Source organism: Cuculus canorus, chromosome 6 (assembly GCF_017976375.1).
Source record: "Cuculus canorus isolate bCucCan1 chromosome 6, bCucCan1.pri, whole genome shotgun sequence".
Lineage (NCBI taxonomy): Eukaryota > Metazoa > Chordata > Aves > Cuculiformes > Cuculidae > Cuculus > Cuculus canorus.
In genome coordinates, this window is record NC_071406.1 from 37,420,339 (window position 1) to 37,435,079 (window position 14,741).

Sequence of the window (14,741 nt, forward strand, 5' to 3'; positions counted from 1 at the left end):
ATTGGGGAGCCTGAGGCAGTTTTGGGGACCTGAAGCCAGGAAGCGGAACCTGTGCAGGGTGGTTCTTCCTCCCACTGAGCACTTCAGGTTTGCAGCCACCTTGTGTTCCTGAAGTGGTAAGAAGCTGTAGGTCTGCAGGTGCCGTTGTGTTCTGTATTGCCCTGCAGTTAATGGCAGTAAAGAGAAAGTGGGCAATAAAGAGCTCTGATTTCAGTTTAATTATTTTGTCAGCCGTCTTTCACAGGTCTTTTGCATGGATGCAGCTGTTGTTCTGGCTGCATGGCAGAAAGAGGAGCGAAATACCTCAGGATTACAACCCACATCTGAACTGGCTGGGTCTGGACTTTCTGCATCCAAGTCTAGAGCGCTGAGCTGTGGGAAGGAGGGGTTCCATCTTCTCCTTGTGGCCAGCTGAGGAAAAATCACCCTAAAGAGCCTAGGACAGGCTATCCAAGGACTAGCAAGTATAGGGAAGCAAGGAGTTCTTTGAGCTTTTCAGATAAAAGCCACGTCCGGTATTTTTCATTATAAAACCATTCCCCTTTGTGTTTCACCACCACTTCATGAGGTAGAAGAAAAAACAGCCTGGTACTGGCATATATTGGCATGGTTTGCTTTCTCACATTTCAATACAAGTGTCAAAAGGAGTCACTGAAGGAGGAAGGATGACCCTGGCTCCTGTGCTCTGTCCCCCGGTGCTGTGTGTTGTATGGCTTATAGTAAGTTACCTCCGATTCCTTTTAGGTTAGGATTTTAAACAAGAAGATCGATTTTAGCGATATTCAGTCCCGGTGTGGTTCCAGAGATAACATCAAACATTCCGCGGGGGGAGGAAATGTAAGTAGTCCAGACAGCCTGTGAACAGGCATCTCCGCTGTGGTGACCCAGCTCGCACAGCCAGCCCCCTCTGTCTCCCTTCCTCTGAGCTCTGCTTTCCTTCTCGCTGCTGTTTCCAGAACTTGGAAAAGGAAATGAGGAAAGAAGGGTTAGCTCTGAACGCCCAAGGGTGCGGACAGTAGAGTCCAGCGTGAGCTGAAATGGCTCAGTGCCTTTCATGGGAGCAGACCCAGAGAGTGATTCCCAGCCTGCAGCTCCCAATGAGACTCCAGCCTCCCAGCTGGGCATCTCCCAGTGCGACAGTCCTGAGAGGAGGAAGAAGAAAAGCGAAAGGTGGAGACAAAGAGAGCTCTGAGAGAGGGTAGGATCAGCCAGCGTGCTGAGTGCTGACGCCACAGCATTATTCCCGTTCCACAAACTGAGGTTGCTCAGGGTTTGACCAGACACCCGTCACTTCTAGCAGTCACTTGAGGCAGCCCTGGCCCCTCTGATGGAAATGATGGGATGGAAGAGCTAGTGTAGGCATGTCTGATCCAAACAGATTCCCTACAGCCACCAGTGCTGGCTTGAGTCCTTGCTGGTGATGGGAGCGATCCAGTGGCATCGCAGCTATCCTTGAGCTCTTTTCTGGCCTGGAGGGGCTGCAGCTTCTTTAGACCTGATAATACAGTCGCTGTGATCGTGGGCTGTGCCTGGGAGCTCGTTGGGAGCGTGGTGAGGCAGGATTTGTCGCTCTGTGGCTGTTTGGGGCTCACCAGAGCCATGGCAACACGTCTGGAAGCAGGGCATGGAGCAGGAGCAGGACAGAGGGGACTAATGCTGCCACTGCCACTGGTGAGCACCACTGAGCCAGCTGGCTGAACACCAGCTCAGGTACAGCTGCAGGAGATCCATCAGCCCCTCCATAGTGGATTGAGCTGAAATGCCTACCGTATTTCGATGCAGAAAAATATGAAATGGATGGGAGGAGGGCAAAAAGTCAGTCACCAAGACATTCCCAGCGGCCAGGATGCACAGGCAAGAGCAGAAGTAAATGGGATGGGTCCTGATGCAGGGCTTCGGAGCATCCACTCCGAGAGGAGGCTCAGAACCCACAGGCTGATCTGCTTTGCCCCCCTCTTCTTTTTGCTAATAGTATAAGCTTAACCCAGCACTGTCGTTTCCCCAGGTGGGCAGGAAGCTTGCTGTATTAATCTGGGTATTAATCCAGGTGTTTCCTCTTCTGTGGCATGGTCTGTTTTCTACTAACCATCTCTCCTTTCCAGTGGTTTGTAGAGACTTGGCCTCTTCCTCTGCAGGGCTTTGCTTTTGATTTATTTGCTTCTTTTCATTCCTGTAATTTGTGTATTTGTGCTTCCAACAGGTACAAATCGTAACCAAGAAGATCGACTTGAGTCATGTAACTTCCAAGTGTGGCTCACTCAAGAATATCCACCACAAGCCAGGTATGGTAGGAGTTTCTGGGACGTGGGGCAAAGCAGAGACCTAATCCTGTTGTGTGAAGGGGAAATCATGGCTGATGCTGTTTTATTTTATAGTCCAAGGGGCAGTAAATACACTTTGGTAATAAAAATACTATTTTTAACTAAGTATGTAATGACATAAACAGGTTGCCCAGAGCAGTGGTGGCTGCCCCATCCCTGGAGGGGTTCCAGGCCAGGTTGGATGGGGTTTGGAGCCCCTGATCCAGTGGGAGGTGTCCCTGCCCATGGCACGGGGTGGGACTGGATGGGCTTTGAGGTCCCTTTCCACCCAAACCGTTCTGTGATTCTGTAAACATATGAGACCACGTAACATAGAGATGTGATGCAGACAAATGCTGCTGTGGATTAATGTCAGTTTGATAAGATACTGAAATGCAAACTGAAGTCAGCAAAATACTTAAACATCTGCTCAAATCCCTTGAAAACCACCAGAACTGCAGCACACACTTGCGGTTTCAATATCTCTTGAAGTGTTCATATTTTACTGAACAGGCACCAGGGTGTTCTGTGCTTCCCTAAAACTGTGAGATCTCAAAAGGAAGTAATGTGAGTGTACCCGCGTGCCTCAGGTCAGACTTGCTCCTGAGCCATTCCAGCCTCTCCATCTGTGTTTCCTCTTTCTTTGCAGGAGGTGGGCGTGTGAAAATTGAGAGCGTGAAACTGGATTTCAAAGAGAAAGCTCAGGCTAAAGTTGGTTCGCTGGAAAATGCCCACCACGTCCCTGGCGGTGGTAACGTCAAGGTAAGGGGATGGCTGTCAGAGAAAAGGCTGTCACGCTGCCCCTGGCTCAGTGAAATTATTAGCGCTGTGAACTCAGCAATGGCTCTGAATTGAGTAGGAAACATCTGTTTTTCCTCACGTGCCGTTTGCTCCCTGGGGAATTGGGAATGACCAGTCTCTCACCCACATCTAAGCTGAGGGTGAATCGTTAATTTGTAATTTGTGCAGTGGCTTTGTTCCTGCAGATAAACCCCGTGTGGGACAGCTGTAGAGCACAGGAGTGCTCTGATAGGGTCATAGTGTGGGTATCCCAAGGGATCGGAACTGCTTTGTGAAAGAGGAGGAAGGCATCTTGAAAATAAAATCACTCCGCAAGCGTTTGAAAAACCAGATTTCAGAGACGGGTTACAGCGCCCCTAAAATGGTTCTTAATTTCACACAGTGAAGAGCAATGGTTCTGCTCAGTAAGGCGTCCGTCAGAGACAGAAATAGGAAGAGACTGTGACAGAGGGAAAAGATCTTCAATCTTAGTTATTCTAAGAGCGAAGAAGCTTCAATCCTTGTAAAAGTTCTCAAAAGTGATCAAAATGAGACCCAAATGATGACCTCTAATGAGATAACGTGGTGACTATATAATGTGTCAATGCTTTGCTTTCGTGGTGCAGATCGACAGCCAGAAGCTAAACTTCCGAGAGCACGCTAAAGCCCGCGTTGATCACGGGGCTGAGATCATCACGCAGTCCCCAGGTAGGTCCAGCGTGGCCTCACCACGCAGACTCAGCAACGTCTCCTCCTCTGGAAGCATCAACCTGCTCGAATCGCCCCAGCTTGCTACCCTCGCTGAAGACGTCACGGCAGCCCTGGCTAAGCAGGGCTTATGAATTTGCTCATTTTGCATTGTATGAAGTAATAATATTTAGGCATGAGCTCTTGGCACTGTTTGCTCTTGCTCATTTCACTGTTCTGTTGATAGATGGGGAAATAAAACCTGAAACGTTGCCCATTGTAAGTTATTCCAGGTTAAATTAACAGTCTGCTTACCAGAAGGAAGGGCACATAGAGAAATTCAAGTTTAAGTAAAAACAAAGTGTTATTTTGTATAAACAAGTAGAACAAAAGTCGAATTAAGTTATTAACATTTTTTTGGACCTGGTTTCAGTCAGTGTATAGCTGAAAAGCCAATAAATTATTTAACTCATAACTAAAAGTAGTAGTTGAGAACATTGGAACCGTGCTTGGGGAAGTGATGTATAAAAGCTGTCGCAAGCAAGCACTTCCACCCCAATGGACTTGTGTCTGATTAGAAAGTTGGTTAAGCGGCTAGATTTGTGTACACGCCACCGGTTTCACCTCCTTTCCATCTGTTTGATACAGTATTATAGATATATATATTTCTCTGTGGCCATTTGTGATACGCCCTCCTCATATACTTGAATATTCTACTTCTTTATTCACAGTATCTGTGTCTCTTGCACCCTTTGGTGTTGCAGTTTTAGGTATGTAAAAGTAGATGTTAGCAGGGTTTTTTTTTTCCCTATTCATAAGACTACATTTAAAAAAGATGAAAACCTTAGCATGAAGTTGCTTTCTGTACCAACTAAAAGCCGTGACCCTGTTTTAGTGCCAGATGCAAGTCTCTTCTGTGATGCTAAAAAAAGGTTCCCTCCCCTCTCCTCCCTTTCTTCACAAAGGTATGATTTTTGTGGGGTCCAGACATTTGCGAAAGGGTCTCCAAAGGTGACAGAGTTTGGAGTCTGGATTTGTAAAGAAATCCACAATGATTTGGTTTTGGCTTTTTTTTTTTCTGTTTTCTTTCTTTTTCTTTCTTCTTTTTTTTTGTCCAAACTCCTGTAGTAGCAGTGAATGTTCGATTTATTTATTTTTTTTTCTTTTGCTAAAGTTGAAACACAGAAAAAAAAGTACTAAGATGTCATTACCACTCCTTCAGTGCTGTCGTACGTATACGCACAGGCACTTGGTTAACAGCGCTAAACAAGAGGTGCCTGTAAATTCTAGTACGTGAGTAAACAAAATGAGCTCCCCAGACTGGGTTGCCGTAAGCGATTCATCTGTCAATAGGGCGTCTTAAAATCTGAGCAAAGTGGGATTGTATTGACTATAAAAGGGTTGAAGTGCTCATAAAAGCTAAAGGGCAGAGAGGCACAAACCCCCGATCCACCGGAGTCACCTGTGAGAGCTCCGGCACTTACGGACACTAGGCGAGCACTGCAGGTGATGCGGGAACGTTGTTCGTCAGTGGATCACAATCTGCTGATTCTATATGTATAGTAGATGTTATGGAAGGACCAGTTTTACACCCTTGCGGATTCTCTGATCTTTTGCATTTGCAGTCTCCGAACTGAACTTTGCACTGTCAGCTGAGCTATACTTGATACGTGTGTTAGGTTAACGTTGCACGTTGGAAGCTTTTGATCTGTTCTTTTTCCTCTTAATTTGTGTGTGCGCGCGTGCCTGGTGGCGTTTGAGCGGAGAAGACTCGTAGGGAAGGTTTTTATGTCTGCAGAGAAAGATTCTAATCATTAATAGCGCAGGGTCTCCCCATCGTTGAATTCCAGTAGTAAATGCAGGCACCGGACAGTAAATATTCATGGACCAAAGGGGGATTTTGGCTGAGCTGTCACGGCCGTACAAACAAAACAAAACGGTCACATCTCAAACTTCTACAGAAGATGAGCTCCTACCAGCCCCACATGTGACATTTCAGCTCTGCAAAAAGCTTTTTCACACATCAAGTAGCTAATTCTGTTTGTAAGCTGGTTGTTTTATATAAAGGACAGAGAGTTTAGGACCGTGCTAAGTGCATCAGGAGGATTCTGGTTTCTGCCTTGTATTTGTTAGGTTCTTGCTTAGAGCAATCCTAAGGATTCCCACAGAAACAGTGTCAAGTGAGGTGCATTAAAAGCCTCTTCACGTTTTTCCAGACAAAGAAAAAAAACCCAAATGGTATTTATAACATGTTGCTCCGATCCTACTATTAATTAATACAAATTAGCCTTGCGATGGGGCTTTTTTATGCCTCTTGCCAATGTGGGAGAGAGTCTGTGGTTGTGCTGACCCTCGACTTTTCCAGAGCTGAACGCCAGTGAGGGAGAATGGTGTTAACCTGGGAATCGGGTTTTTTTATTCTGCTTTTAAAATTGAGAGATACTCCAGAAAGCGAAGCTTAGTTAACCCACTTACAAGTCCAAAGTTAGAGTGGCGTAACACACCAAGTCATTTATTTCATGCATTAAAATGAGCTTTCTTGTCTTGATTCAAGCAGACCTTTGTAACTGTAATCATCCTTCCATAGAAAGTATCCTAGAACGCTGTGGACTTAGATGAAAAGAAATCAAAGAGTTTTGTGCTGTTAAATAAATAACTAAATAACTAAGTTACGTTACATGACTCTAGATGTTCACTGAAAAAGCTCATATTAATCTTAACTTCTCAAGAAGAGTGTTGGTTTTAAAAACGACGGGTTTGTAAATATGTAATGCCCACTCAAACCGATAGAGCCAGCTCCCTGGAAACTGCATCTGTTGTGTTTCTTTTCCACAGGCGTGTTGAGCCAGCAGGTTTGTTGGGTGCCTGAGACCCAATTCTGTAACAAAGCAGAGCTAATCCAGACGAAAGGAATGGTGAAACCTTCTTTGGATAGCTAGGGGAGAGCCCCAGATTAATAACCCATCAAGTTGTAGAGGCAAAAGAAAAAGTGCTCCTGCCCCATCCGCAGAGTGCTGTTTCTATGTAACCACAAGCGTAAAGAAAACAAAGCTGAGCAAACCTCTGTCCAGCAACGGGAAAGGAAAAACTCATTCCGATGAGGGAAATCGTGTGCCCACGAGGGCTCTGTTTTCACTGTACAGCAGTAAATGGTGTTGTCCATTCGACGCTCTGCTAAGGTACAGTAGTAACCTCATCATGACTGCTTACAAAGCCGAGTTTGCCTACGTACACGACCCAAAGGGAGTCGGGAGGCAGCCTGTGTGGACCCCCACACGTGAGCAGAAGTTTTTTCCATGCTGGACCAAATACTGCTTGAAACCCAAGTACAAACGTCCCTTCAAAGGCAGAAGCCTTGAAGAGTAGATCTTGTGTGCTATGAAAACCGACGCAGGTAGATTTCTAGCCTCGGTGTGTGTCGAGTGCACTCACTAGTCAGATTGCTAACGCAACTCCCTCTGCAACTCTAGCGATTCCCACTGCAGGAAGGTAAATTAGGTTCACACTTGGAAAAGTCAAGTGTATAAAAGCCACTTCAACTTTAGCAAAGAGAAAAAGCCAACAAATAAACATGCTGTATGCTGGGATGTCAAGGAATACCGTCTGCTGTTACAAACCTGTGTTTATTCTGATAATTCTAGAGCCTGTTACCATAAAAGAGGCATTTCTTGAATGGCTGGTGGTAGGTAGTTCATGTTTTTCAATCCGATTTGCAATTGTATTTGTTGCTGTATAGTGATTGTTTTGCAAAATAAAATCGCTTGTCATCTAATTGCTTGTGTCGGTTTGCACTGTTTGGGATCCCTTCTGCATTCCTGCTTTCAGCCACTGCGCATTGCTGCCCTGTGTGGGGAAACAGCATCATACACCTGCTGGTGTTGAGCTGCCAGGAGAAGTCCAGGCAGATCGAAAGAAGTGAGCTGCATCCAAAGAAATGGGACCAAAAGAATGAGGGAGGGCATTCTGCCCCTCTGCTCTGCTCTGCTCTTGTGAGACCCCACCTGGAGCCCTGTGTCCAATTCTGGAGTCCTCAGCACAGGAATGACATGGAGCTGTTGGAATGAGTCCAGAGGAGGCCACGGAGATCATGTGAGGGCTGGAGCACCTCCCGTACGAGGACAGGCTGAGAGAGTTGGGGTTGTTCAGCCTGCAGAACAGAAGGCTGCAGGGAGAATGTAGAGCAGCTTAGAGTGCTGAAAGGGGCTCCAGGAAAGCTGGGGAGGGGCTCTTGATCAGGGAGGGCAGGGACAGGATGAGGGGGAACAGTTTTCAGCTGAAAGAGGGGAGATTGAGATGGGATCTCAGGAAGAAATGTTTCTGTGTGAGGGTGGGGAGGCCCTGGCCCAGGTTGCCCAGAGCAGTGGTGGTTGCCCCATCCCTGCTGCCTGAGTGCGGCTTATTCTGTAGTGGGGTAGCAGCATCAGGACTTAGTAACAGAAGGAGAATCCTCTGAACATGTGTGGGAGCCTGAGCAGTAGGAGGGAAATACAGCTGAGCAGACTGCCTGAAGTGTCTCAGCCCAAGCTTTTCACATAATCCTGCTATATTCATAAATAAATGCAGTCAAACTACCTGGAGGAACAATTAAATGCTGTTAATTATCCATTAGGAGCACCCTCCTAAGGGTGCTTAGGCACAAGGCAGAACTAATGCATCATCTGCTAAAAGGAAAAGGATTGAGAGGCTGAGAACAAAAGGGTGAATCTTGATTTAAGCATTCCCAGGTAGACCAGTGGTTGGGGACAGCTGGCGATCGCTGTTTCATCCTTTCAGAGTGAAGGAGAGGTGGTATTTCTACAGTTGTTAAGCCTCATTAGCAGCATGTGGTCGGTGAGGTATGTTCTAATTTGCTCACAGATTGTGATGTGGGAGCACTGAGGTGAGTACGAGCTGTGAGTAACATCTTGATTAACTCCAGTGCTCGTGGAAGTGCGGGGAGCCCAGGAACCCCATGCAGTGTTCGCTGGATGTGCGGAGGACCTGTCCACGCTGTGCCTGCTCACGCACTTCCTCGCCTTTTACAGGAATGTGGTGGAAAAATCAGGTGGGTGATTCCCAGAAATGGATCCGATGAGAGTGGCAGGTGGAATGCTGGTCACCCAGAGGTGTTTCGCCACACAAATCCCAGCTGCTGCTTGCAGGTAGCAGATAGCGTGGCCCTGGTGGAGGGGCTCCAACCCTGGCTTGAGCGAGTTCCCTTTTACTGGGAGATCCTTGCGGAGGAGGCAGTTCTCAGCTTCAAAGCAATGGAGAGGAAGATGTGTTTGTTCACTTAGTTCTTCCTTCTCTGGGATGAAGGTGGAAAAGGTATTTGGGTGGGATTTGGGGGAGGAGTTTTGTTGCCTTTTTTTCCCCTAGAAGGAAGTAAAAGTTCTATAGCTACTACCAAAGCAGTCATCTCAGAGCTTGGATAGCCCTGATCCAAGGGGTGGTGGGATACTCTGACAGTGAAAGCTCGATTTTTCTTCCCATCTTGTCCAGAGACACCCTACCCCCATGTCATCTCTAGGACTTTGTTCCATCTCTCCCTGCCTTATCTAATTGGAGCATAGCCTACTGCTGTTATGTATTTAATAACATTTAAATGTCAAGATGATTTATTGCTTGAACGCTACACAAAAGCAGTGACTCTTTCTGCGGTGGCTGTGGAGGATCTGTGTTTCTGCTCTGTTTCAGAGCAGGATTCTCTGATGTACGAGGGCTCTGCCCCTTCTGCTGCCTCCATCTCAATGTGGCCCAGGGATTAAATATCTGATTGTCCTTAGGGACTCTGATCCAGCTGGACTCCAGCCTGCCCGTGCCCAGATTCATGTAGCAACAGCACAAACCTGGTAGTTTTAGGGGTTCGCTGTGTAGTTTTAGGGGTTCGCTGTGTAGTTCTAGGGGTTCATCGTGTGGTTTTAGGGGTTCATTGCATTTACCCTTATTTCTGAATACATAGTTGTGTTTGAACAGGGCTGGCGAGAAGAGCTGTGAAAAAGACTTCTGAAGAACCTCAGCTGAAAGGCCAGGTTGGATGGGGCTTGGAGGCCCTGATCCAATGGGAGGTGTCCCTGCCCATCACAGGAGTGTTGGAATTGGATGATCTTTAAGGTCCCTTCCAACCCAAACGATTCTATGATTCTGTGAAACGTTTTCATGATGAGTTAAAAAGCCCTCAGAGAAAAGCCTGATCTTTCCTAGGTTTCTTCAATTTTCACAAAACACCTGGGAAGGAGAGAATCAGGCCCTTGTTTTTAAGCTCTTCTTTACTTCTATCTTGTGTAGTTCCTGAGAGTGCAAACAGCATGTACGCTGTTGTCAGGCTGAAACAGCAGCCTTTGACTCTTTACATGATGTAAATGTCAGCATATCCCACACTGGCAAAGAAACAGCCCTCTGGGCCCCCTCTCTGCTGATGCTCTTGCTGTGTTCTAGTGTAGAGCTAAACGAGGTCCAAAGAGAAGTGGAGAAATTAAGAAATAACTTACTTCTACCTGACAGACCTTTATGAGAAAGGGTAAAGTGAGTGGCATCTGTCAGTGCTGACCTTCCATGAGCAGGTGTCCCAAGAGACAGAAAGGATCCTTTCAGCAGGACAGAAGCCTGCTGGCAGCTCAGGGCAGACTGAGCTCTCAGGATTGTGCCAAACAATACCTTTGTTCTCTGCCCTGGGATGTACAGGTAGAAGCTGATTACAGCTTTGCTCTTGGAGAGGCTGCTGCACAACATGAACGGCTCCAGATACTCCTGAGAGTTTGGATTCTGTGTCATTCTGGGCAAAGAGAATAACAGATAAATGAAAGGCATGGATACTTGGGAGTGTGTGTGGCAGGGACTGAGGCTGGGCGCTCTTGGAGAGCATCAGCACAAAAAGAAGTGCAAAACAGTGAGGTTCAGAGCAGTTGCCTGGTCTGGGCACTCCTGGAGTGGGAGTGCTCATTTTCGCCCCTGTGTCACGCTGCCATCTTTGACTGTTGCTGGATCAGGAGTGAATCCTGCTGTGAAGGCTGTGTAAACACAGTCATGCGATGAATGAAGCAGTGATTATGCGATTTGGAGGAATGTCAGACTGATGCTGCATGCAGTAAGAGAAGAAACGGAGAAATAGTGTCATGGGCATCTTTTGTGCCCGAGCACTTGGGTGGGCTGGGAGAGAACCACAGAGCTAATGAGGCCATCTCTGCTCTTCCACACACCTGCACCCTGAGAGGAGTGACTGCACTAATGTGGACCTTTTCTGCAGGCAGACGTGTTTCTGTGCCAGCCCAAGATGCCAGCATAGCCTAGTGAGCAGGGCACAGGTGAATTTTCAGGACACTTGGACTCAAAATGGCAAGTTGGAGTAGAACTGCAATTTGCAGTTCCATTTGTGATGATTAGAAAGCAGTAGCTATGGAGTTTCCTCTCAGTGTCCCTTGGGATGCCCGAGCTCCACCTGCGCACGGCGGTGCGACAGGGAAAGGTACCGGCTATGCACAAAGAAAGAGTGAGGAGAATAACACTGTCCTTCAAAGCTGTCTGTTTCTCGCAGAGAGTCCCCCTAGGATGTAAGGGAGATCCAGGTGGATGTGTTGGTGTATTGTCCTGTGTTCTGAGCGACAGTTAACACTGATGGATGAGGAGTTGCCTCCTTTGTGCTCCACACCCACTCCTGTTCTGGCTGAAGAGAGGGCTTCTGGATTCCCCTTTGAAGGCTCAGTGAAGAGCTGCCAAGGAGCTTCCAAACCCGCTCTCTAGGACTGCCTCTGACCGGGGGTTCCTTACTTGCTTCCCTTCTCTCCCCACCCTTGAGATAAACAACTATCTCCACGTTTAACAGCCTTGCTCTGTGCTGCGTCAGATGCGTTGAGGCTCCTTAGCAGATCCAAGGAGGAGAACTGGGTCTTGTCTACTGCCAATGAGCTCCCCAGCACCTGGAAAAGCCCCTCTGTGGGTGTGGGGCTTGGTCAGTCTCCATCAGTTCTGCAGGAGTGGCCTGATTGAACTTCTGTGGATTGGCGAGGCCCTGACCCTTCCCGAGGGAGAGGAGCAGCGGGAGCCCTGTGGCTGCGGGGTCGGTGGCAGTGGGCCACCCTGCGCCCCTTCCCAGAGCCTTCCTGGGCCCTTGCCTGGACCTTTCCCAGACCCTTCCTGCACCCCTTCCCAGAGCCTTCCTGGGTCCTTTCCTGGACCTTTCCTGCACCCCTTCCCAGATTCCTTGCCAGCCCCTCCACAGATATTTCCCTGAACTCTTCCTGCATCCTTTCCCAGACCCTCTCCCAGTCTGTTCCTGGACCTTTTCCCAATCTCTTCCTGAACTTTTCCTGCACCCCTTCTCAGACCCTTTCCTGGTTCATTCCCAGACCCTCCCCCAGACCCTTCTAGGGCCCTTTCCCTCACCTTTTCCCATACTCCTTCCCAGTCCCTTTCTGGGACTCCTTCCCAAAGCCTTTCCCACGCCTCTTTCGGGGCCCCTTTCCAGACCCTTCCTCAGACCCCTTTCCAGACCTTTCCTCAGACCCTTTCCCAACTCCTTCCCAGACCCTTCCACAGACCTTTCCTGGACTTTTCCCCAGGCTCCTCCTGCACCCCTTTCCAGTCCTTTTCCCAGTTCATTCCCAGTCCCTTCGCGGACTCTTTCTGCACCCCTTCTCAGACCCTTTCCCCAGTCCTTTCCTGCACTCCATTGCAGAGCCTTTCTTGCTCTCCATTTCCCAAGCCCCTTTCCCAAACCCCTTCCCAAACCCTTTCCCACGCTCCTTCTGGGACCCTTCCTAAGCCTCTTTCCTGGTGTCCTTTCCCTGTTCCCTTTCCCATGCTTCCTCTCAGACCCATTCCTGGTCCCTTTCCTGGATCTCTTCCCTGACCCTTCCTGAGCCCTTTCCTGGTCCATTCCTGGATCCCTTCCCAGACCTTTCCTGAGCCCTTTCCCGGTCCATTCTTGGGCCCTTCTCTGACCCTTCCTGCAGCCCTCCCTTCCTGGACCCTTTCCCGGGCGCTGGGAGCTCCGCAGGTGGGACGGGGCCGCCCCTGGACCCCCTTCCCGTCCCCATTCCCAGTCCCATTCCCGTCCCCATTCCCAGTCCCATTCCCGCCCCCATTCCCAGTCCCATCCAAGCCCCCTTTCCCGCCACAATCCCAGGGGCGGCGGCGCCCCGCGCGGTCCGGGCGCTGGGCGCTGTCCACAGAGGGAGGTGCTGAAAGCGGGTGGGGTGGCGGGGGGAGTGGAGCGGAGGGACGCGGACATCTTCGCTCCCCGAATTCCCTCCCTGCCTCCTGCAGCCATTTTGCACCGGGGAGGCGGAGGGGAAGGAGGGGAAGAGGGGTGGGCTGCAGAGGATGAAGGGAGGAGGGTGAGGAGTTGCGGAGAGGCAGCCATGGGAGATCCCGGCCGGTTCCTCCGCTAGGTTTGGCTGGCGGCAGCCGCTGTCCGTCGAGCATCATGGTGAAAAGGAAGAGCTCGGAGGGGCAGGAGCAGGAGAGCGGCCGTGGCATCCCTCTGCCCATCCAGACCTTCCTCTGGAGGCAGACCAGGTGAGAGCAGCCAGCCCCGGGGCTTGGGATGCGGCTGCAACAGGGCAGGGGGGCGCGGGCGCTCCGCGGGTGCTGGGAAGGAGGGGGGGGGGGGGGCGGTCAATGCAGCGTGGAAGGAGGTGTTTGTGGTCTTTGCACTCGATCCCGAGCGAGCGGTGGGTGTCCGGCGTAGGGGGAGGGCTGGGGGCAGCACCCCCCAGCAGCACTCCCAGGCAGCCGCTTCCTTTGACTTAAGAGAATCCTTTAGGTTGGAAAACATCCTTGAGATCCAGCCCAAAAGTACCTGTCCGCTGATAAATCCGATCCCAAAGCACCTCACCTACCCATCCTTTAAACCCCTTCAGGGATGGGGGCTCCATCACCACCCTGGGCAGCTGTTCCAGTGCCCAAGAACGCTTTTGGTAAAGAATATTTTCCTCATTTTCCTCTTGTTTTCCTCATTTTCCTGGTTTTTTTTTCCCCCCTAATTTTCCTGGGTTTTTCCTAATTTTCCTGTTTTTTCCTAATTTTCCTGGGTTTTTTCCTAATTTTTCCAACCTGAACCTCCCCCGGCACAGCTTGAGGCCATTCCCTCTCGTCCCATCCATGTGCCTCTGCACCTTTCCTCTCCTCCCTGTCCCGTTCCCCCTCCCTCACCCCCACTTTTCAGAGGACTCCTGGAGCTCTGGGACCCGAAGCAGCTTCCCTCAGTGCTGCGCTGTACTTGCAGCTTTGCTCGTCTCTGTATTCGCAGCCGTTCTAGAAGTGTGATCTGTGCTTTGGGAGGTCAGCGTGCAAACAGAGACGTCAAAGTCTCACCTTATTTCATTGGATTGGAGGGTAATGATGTGTGAGGGGCAGGCTGAACGTACAGCTGGGGTTTGCTGTCCCTTGTGAATCCTGTCTTGCCTCCTGTCATAGCAGAATTCTAAATTGAAAACATTACAAGGGGAGATTGGGAGGTTTGAAGGTTGTGGCTCTAATTGAAGGCCTCAGTCACAAAATCCCTTTATTCCAGTTTTGGTGTCCTCCAAATAACAAAAAACTAATGCTGTTATAGGTTGACCTGATTAATCTTTTTAATCATAGAATCATACAATAGTTTGGGTTGGAAGGAACCTTAAAGCCCACCCAGTTCCACCCCTGCCATGGCAGGGACACGTCCCGCTGGATCAGGGGCTCCAAGCCCCATCCAACCTGGCCTTGAACCCCTCCAGGGATGGCACAGCCACCACTGCTCTGGGCAACCTATTCCAGGGCCTCCCCACCCTCATGGTGAAGAAATTCCTCCTTATGTTTAGTCTAGCTCTGCCCCTCTCCAGTTTATCCCCATTGCCCCTCGTCCTATCACTCCAAGCCTTTGTAAACAATCCCTCCCCAGCTTTCCTGGAGCCCTTTTCAGTACTGGAAAGTCGCTCTAAGGTCTTCCCACAGCCTTCTCTTCTCCACGCTGAGCAACCCCAACTCTCTCAGCCTGTCCTCCTAGCAGAGATGCTGCAG

General features: G+C 49.4%; 2 protein-coding genes across 57 annotated transcripts in view; both read left to right on the plus strand.

Annotated features, from left to right (window-relative positions):
* The window catches only part of MAP2 (microtubule associated protein 2), a 211,735-nt gene extending 204,207 nt beyond the window's left edge, over positions 1-7,528 (plus strand). For 25 of the 45 annotated variants that reach the window (XM_054069490.1, XM_054069501.1, XM_054069489.1 and 22 more), the window contains 4 exons: positions 745-837; positions 2,201-2,282; positions 2,950-3,062; positions 3,707-7,528. In XM_054069490.1, the coding sequence (XP_053925465.1) occupies positions 745-837; positions 2,201-2,282; positions 2,950-3,062; positions 3,707-3,922 (504 nt within the window). In that variant the 3' untranslated portion in view covers positions 3,923-7,528. The remainder of the gene's footprint in view (positions 1-744; positions 838-2,200; positions 2,283-2,949; positions 3,063-3,706) is intronic. The other 20 variants (XM_054069512.1, XM_054069513.1, XM_054069515.1 and 17 more) reach the window with 3 other exon arrangements.
* Positions 7,529-13,045: 5,517 nt separating this feature from the next.
* UNC80 (unc-80 homolog, NALCN channel complex subunit) overlaps positions 13,046-14,741 on the plus strand; it is a 127,547-nt gene continuing 125,851 nt past the window's right edge. For all 12 annotated transcript variants that reach the window (XM_054069739.1, XM_054069744.1, XM_054069740.1 and 9 more), the window contains exon 1: positions 13,046-13,262. In XM_054069739.1, the coding sequence (XP_053925714.1) occupies positions 13,171-13,262 (92 nt within the window). In that variant the 5' untranslated portion in view covers positions 13,046-13,170. The remainder of the gene's footprint in view (positions 13,263-14,741) is intronic.